The sequence below is a fragment of the Heptranchias perlo genome, unplaced genomic scaffold (assembly GCF_035084215.1).
Source record: "Heptranchias perlo isolate sHepPer1 unplaced genomic scaffold, sHepPer1.hap1 HAP1_SCAFFOLD_505, whole genome shotgun sequence".
Classification (NCBI taxonomy): domain Eukaryota; kingdom Metazoa; phylum Chordata; class Chondrichthyes; order Hexanchiformes; family Hexanchidae; genus Heptranchias; species Heptranchias perlo.
The window spans coordinates 35,001-41,424 of NW_027139522.1; the positions used below are offsets into that span (position 1 = coordinate 35,001).

At 55.1% G+C, this 6,424-nt stretch overlaps 1 protein-coding gene across 1 annotated transcript; it reads right to left on the reverse strand.

Annotated features, from left to right (window-relative positions):
- Nucleotides 1-832: 832 nt before the first annotated feature.
- On the reverse strand, nt 833-2,000 carry LOC137314433 (lysophosphatidic acid receptor 5-like). The gene is made up of 2 exons (XM_067979779.1): nt 1,303-2,000; nt 833-1,220 (listed from the first exon to the last, which is right to left on the reverse strand). Exons 1-2 carry the CDS (start codon nt 1,998-2,000, stop codon nt 833-835), a joined length of 1,086 nt encoding a protein of 361 aa, XP_067835880.1.
- Nucleotides 2,001-6,424: the final 4,424 nt, after the last annotated feature.

Here is a 6,424-nt window from a genome sequence, read left to right on the forward strand (position 1 = left end):
TGGGAGTGAATGGGAAGGGGTTTGGTACATTGGGATTGTGTACAGTGGGAGTGAACGGGAAGGGGTTTGGTCCATTGGGATTGTGTACAGTGGGAGTGAATGGGAAGGGGTTTGGTCCATTGGGATTCTGTACAGTGGGAGCGAATGGGAAGAAGTTTGGTCCATTGGGATTGTATACAGTGGGAGTGAATGGGAAGGGGTTTGGTACATTGGGATTGTGTACAGTGGGAGTGAATGGGAAGGGGTTTGGACCATTGGGATTGTGTAGAGTGGGAGTGAATGGGAAGGGGTTTGTCCCATTGGGATTGTGTAGAGTGGGAGTGAGTGGGAAGGGGTTTGGTCCATTGGGATTGTGTACAGTGGGAGTGAACGGGAAGGGGTTTGGTCCATTGGGATTCTGTACAATGGGAGCGAATGGGAAGGGGTTTGGTCCATTGGGATTGTGTAGAGTGGGAGTGAATGGGAAGGGGTTTGGTCCATTGGGATTCTGTACAATGGGAGCGAATGGGAAGGGGTTTGTTCCATTGGGATTGTGTACAGTGGGAGTGAACGGGAAGGGGTTTGGTCCATTGGGATTGTGTACAGTGGGAGTGAACGGGAAGGGGTTTGGTCCATTGGGATTCTGTACAATGGGAGCGAATGGGAAGGGGTTTGGTCCATTGGGATTGTGTAGAGTGGGAGTGAATGGGAAGGGGTTGGGACCATTGGGATTCTGTACAATGGGAGCGAATGGGAAGGGGTTTGGTCCATTGGGATTGTGTACAGTGGGAATGAACGGGAAGGGGTTGGGACCATTGGGATTCTGTACAATGGGAGCTATCTGAAGGACTGGTTAAATGGCGTCCTCCTTCATTGCGACCTTTGACCCGTTCCTCACCCATCCGCTGCCCTCCTCCGGGCCTCGCTCCAGTGAGTCCTCCGTTCCCGGCTCCCCGGGCCCTCGCCCCGGGTCCGGGCGGGACGTCCCGGCCTTGCGCCCCCTCGCCCCCTCCCTGGCCGCCTTGGACCTCCTGCTCTTGCGGGAGATGAGGCTGAGCCACCTCTGCTTGGTGTCCTCGGAATCGACGGACGGCCGTGGCCGGAGAGTGTTCCGAAAGCCCTCGGTGCTGAAATAGTAGACCAGGGGGTCCAGGCAGGAGTTGGAACTGGCCATCAGCACGGCCAACTGCAGAGCCCAGCGGGTGTTGGCCCGCAGGGGAGAGCTGGAGTCCGTCCGAACCCTGAGGAAAGCGTAGACGACCAGGATCACGTTGTAGGGCAGGAAGCAGATGACAAAGATGGCCACGTTCACCAGAAGCAAACCGCACGGCCCTCCGCCTCTTCGGGGCCAGGGAAGCGGCCCCCGCCTCGCTCAGCGCCCGCAGGACCCGGGCCGAGCAGTACAGCACGGTGCCAAGGGGCACCAGGAACCCCAGCACCATCTGGCACAGAACCAGGGGCAAGATCTCATGGCGCCAAGCACTGCGGGAGAAGCTCTCAAAGCATCTCACCTCCTCCGTCACGTTGTCCTGGCAGCGGCTGGTGTCGTGGGCCAGAGCCACGGGAACGCAGCCCAGGACGATGACCGCCCAGACGCCCGCGCACGCCCGCTTGGCGATCGCGGGCCGGCGGAGGTGGCGCGCCTTCAGCGGGTAGACCAGGGCCAGGTAGCGGTCGACGTTGATACAGGCCAGGAAGAGGCAGCTCCCGTACATGTTGATGTGGAAGAGGGAGCCCGCGATTTGGCAGGGCACGTCCCCGAAGGGCCAGGCGTCGGTGGCGTAGTAGTAGATGCGGAGGGGCAGGGCCAGGGTGAAGAGGAGGTCACAGGCGGCCAGGTTGAACATGTAGACCACTGTCTTGTTGCTAAATTTGAAGCAGCGGAGGAAGACCCAGAGGGCAGTGCCATTGAGGGATAGCCCCAAGAGGAAGAGCAGGGTGTACCAGACCAGGTGAAGGCGATGAACTTCATCGTGGTCTTTGCAGGGGGGCAAGGGCGCGTCCGTCCCATTCCCCTCCATCCTCACCCCTCTCTTCCTCCTCCCAAACTCTTGTCCCACCTCCCCGCCCCCACGGGGATGGGGGAAAGTCCCACCGGAGAAAGCACACACCTGGCCACCAGGTTCTCCAGAAGGTGGGAGAAGGGGCCTCTCTCCCCCTACCCTCCTCCTCCTTCCTCCTCCTCCTCCTCCTCCCTCCGGCCCCAGGTGGACTTGTCCCCTTCCAGCGGGATTGGACGGCCCCTAACTCGTCGGCGAGGCTCCCGAGCTCTTCGACTGAGGGTGGGGTCGGTCGGGTTCCAGCCCGGTGGACGATGGGGTGGGTCTTCCCCCCTCGCTCCGCCCCGGGGTTTCGGACGCTGAGATTGGGGGGGGGGCCGTGGGGAGAGGGAGGGAGGGAGGGAGGGAGCGGTGGGGACGAGGTCTTAGAGATTTGGGACTGTGGCGGGCAGTGATCAGAAGGTCAACGTAGAAAATGGACGATCGAGCCCATCGGTATCTGTAGAAAAAACCAAAAGAGAGTTTTAGAGAGTTGGGTGGAGATCCAGGCACAGAATCTCCCACCATCAACATCCTGGGGGTCACCATTGACCAGAAACTTAACTGGACCAGCCATATAAATACTGTGGCTACGAGAGCAGGTCAGAGGCTGGGTATTCTGCGGCGAGTGACTCACCTCCTGACTCCCCAAAGCCTTTCCACCATCTACAAGGCACAAGTCAGGAGTGTGATGGAATACTCTCCACTTGCCTGGACGAGTGCAGCTCCAACAACGCTCGAGAAGCTCGACGCCATCCAGGGCGAAGCAGCCCGCTCGATCGGCACCCTAAACATTCACTCCCTTCACCACCGGCCCACCGCGGCCGCAGTGTGGACCGTCCACAGGATGCACTGCAGCAACTCGCCAAGGCTTCTTCGACAGCGCCTCCCAAACCCGCGACCTCTCCCACCTAGAAGGACCAGGGCAGCGGGCACATGGGGACAACCCCCACCCGCACGTCCCCCTCCGAGTCACACACCATCCCGACTTGGAAATATATCGGCCGTTCCTTCATCGTCGCTGGGTCAAAATCCTGGAGCTCCCTTCCCAACGGCACTGTGGGAGAACCTTCACCACATGGACTGCAGCGGTTCAAGAAGGCGGCTCACCACCACCTTCTCAAGGGGCGATTAGGGATGGGCAATAAATGCCGGCCTGGCCCAGCGACGCCCGCATCCCACGAACGAATAAAAGAAAAAGTTGAAAGTTGCAACGTAGGCTCACGAGCTGAAACACTGGTGGAACGCCTGGGATAACTTAGCGCAAGAATTGAGTTGATTGGTTTCTGAATTTGAGGGGCGGCGGTCGTCTCTACGTGGACAGCAGGTTTCCGGGGGCGGGCGCCCCCACAGCGGCAGAGAGTTCAGGCGGAGAGGGAATGGGTGACCGCCAGGTGGACTATGAGGGACAGGCAGGCAGCGCAGGACTCCCCTGGGAGAGGGGCACTCACAAACCAATATTGAGCGTTGGTTCCCAGTGAGGGTCTTCACACCTTGGGGGAGGTCACATCGAGGCACATCGAAACTGCAACTCAGAAACAGGCCATTCGGCCCAACTGGTCTATCCCGGTGTTTCTGCTCCTCCCTCCCCTACTCCATCTCTCCCTCTCCCCCTCTCCTTCTATCCCTTTCTCCCTCATGTGTCTATCCAGCCTCCCCCTTAAATCCATCTCCACTATTCCCCTCGACTGCTCCTCGAGGGAGCGAGTTCCACATTCCCACCGCTCTCTGGGGAAAGAAGTTTCTCCTGAATTCCCCGATTGGATTTATTGGTGACTCTCTTATATTTATGGACCCCCCCTAGTTCTGGTCTCTCCCCCCACAAGTGGAAACACCACCTCTACGTCTACCCTATCGAACCCTTTCATAATCTTCAAGACCTCCATCAGGTCACCCCTCAGTCTTCTCTTTTCTAGAGAAAAGAGCCCCAGTCTGTTCAGTCTTTCCTGATAGTTAGAAACCTCTCAGTTCTGGTATCATCCTTGTGAATCTTTTTTGCACCTTCTCCAGTGTCTCTATATCCTTTTTATAATATGGAGACCAGAACTGTGCACAGTGCTCCAAGTGTGGTCTAACCAAGGTATATGGAGACCAGAACTGTGCACAGTGCTCCAAGTGTGGTCTAACCAAGGTATATGGAGACCAGAACTGTACACAGTGCTCCAAGTGTGGTCTAACCCAGGTATGTGGAGACCAGAACTGTGCACAGTGCTCCAAGTGTGGTCTAACCAAGGTATATGGAGACCAGAACTGTACACAGTGCTCCAAGTGTGGTCTAACCAAGGTATATGGAGACCAGAACTGTGCACAGTGCTCCAAGTGTGGTCTAACCAAGGTATATGGAGACCAGAACTGTGCACGGTGCTCCAAGTGTGGTCTAACCAAGGTATATGGAGACCAGAACTGTGCACAGTGCTCCAAGTGTGGTCTAACCCAGGTATATGGAGACCAGAACTGTGCACAGTGCTCCAAGTGTGGTCCAACCAAGGTATATGGAGACCAGAACTGTGCACAGTGCTCCAAGTGTGGTCTAACCAAGGTATATGGAGACCAGAACTGTGCACAGTGCTCCAAGTGTGGTCTAACCAAGGTATGTGGAGACCAGAACTGTGCACAGTGCTCCAAGTGTGGTCTAACCAAGGTATATGGAGACCAGAACTGTGCACAGTGCTCCAAGTGTGGTCTAACCAAGGTATATGGAGACCAGAACTGTGCACAGTGCTCCGAGTGTGGTCTAACCAAGGTATATGGAGACCAGAACTGTGCACAGTGCTCCAAGTGTGGTCTAACCAAGGTATATGGAGACCAGAACTGTGCACAGTGCTCCAAGTGTGGTCTAACCCAGGTATATGGAGACCAGAACTGTGCACAGTGCTCCAAGTGTGGTCCAACCAAGGTATATGGAGACCAGAACTGTGCACAGTGCTCCAAGTGTGGTCTAACCAAGGTATATGGAGACCAGAACTGTGCACAGTGCTCCAAGTGTGGTCTAACCAAGGTTCTATACAAGTTTAACATCACTTGAGTAGAATCATAGAAAGGTTACAGCACGGAACGAAGCCATTCGGCCCATCGAGTCCGTGCTGGATCTGTGCAAGAGCAATCCAGCTAGTCCCTCTCCCCTGCCCTTTCCCCGGTAGCCCCTGCAAATTTCTTCCCTTCAAGTGTTTATCCAGTTCCCTTTTGAAGGCCATGATTGAATCTGCCTCCACCGCCCCCTCGGGCAGTGCATTCCAGATCCCAACCGCTCGCTGGGTAAAAAAGATTTTCCTCATCTCGCCTTTGGTTCTTTTGCCAATCGCCTTAAATCCGTGCCCCTCTGGTTCTCCACCCTTCCGCCAATGGGGGCAGTTTCTCTCCATCTACTCTGTCCTGACCCTTCCTGATCTTGACCCCCTCGATCAAATCTCCTCGCGACCGTCTCTGTTCCCAGGAGAACAACCCCAGTTCCTCCAGTCTATCCACGTCACTAAAGTCCCTCATCCCTGGACTCATTCTGGTAAATCTCCTCCGCACCCTCTCTAAGGGCCTTGACATCTTTCCTAAAATGCGGGGCCCAGAACTGGACACAATACTCCAGTTGTGGCCGAACCAGTGTTTTATAAAGGTTCATCGTGACTTCCTTGCTTTTGTATCGATGCCTCTGTTTATAAAGCCCCGTATGCTTTTTTAACCACTTTCTCAACCTGCCCTGCCGCCTTCAACGATTTGTGCACATATACCCCCAGATCTCTCTGTTCCTGTACCCCTTTTAGAGCTGTGCCCTCTAGTTTGTATTGCCTCTCCTCGTTCTTCCTACCGAAATGTATCACCTCGCATTTTTCTGCGTTAAATTTCATCTGCCACGTGTCCGCCCATTCCACCAGCCTGTCTATACCCTCTTGAAGTCTATCACTATCCTCCTCACTATTTACGACCCTTCCGAGTTTTGTGTCATCTGCAAATTTGGAAATTGTGCCCTGTACACCCAAGTCCAAGTCGCTAATATATATCAAGAAAAGCAGTGGTCCCAGCACCCAGCCCTGGGGAACACCACTGTGCACCTCCCTCCAGTCCGAAAAACGACCGTTCACCTCTACTCTCTGTTTCCTGTCCCTTAGCCAATTCTGTATCCATGTTGCTGCTGCCCCCTTTATTCCACGGGCCGCCATCTTGATGATAAGCCTACCGTGCGGCACTTTATATCAAAGTCCAGATATATCACATCAACCGCACTGCCCTCAACGCTCCTCCCTGTTAGCTCATCTAAAAACTCAATCAAAGTTAGTTAAACACGATTTGCCTTTAACAAATCCGTGCTGGCTTTCCCTAATCAATCAAGCGGCTGTTAATTCTGTCCTGAATTATCGTTTCTAAAAGTTTCCCCACCACCGAGGTTAAACTGACCGGCCTGGGTTTATCCTTGC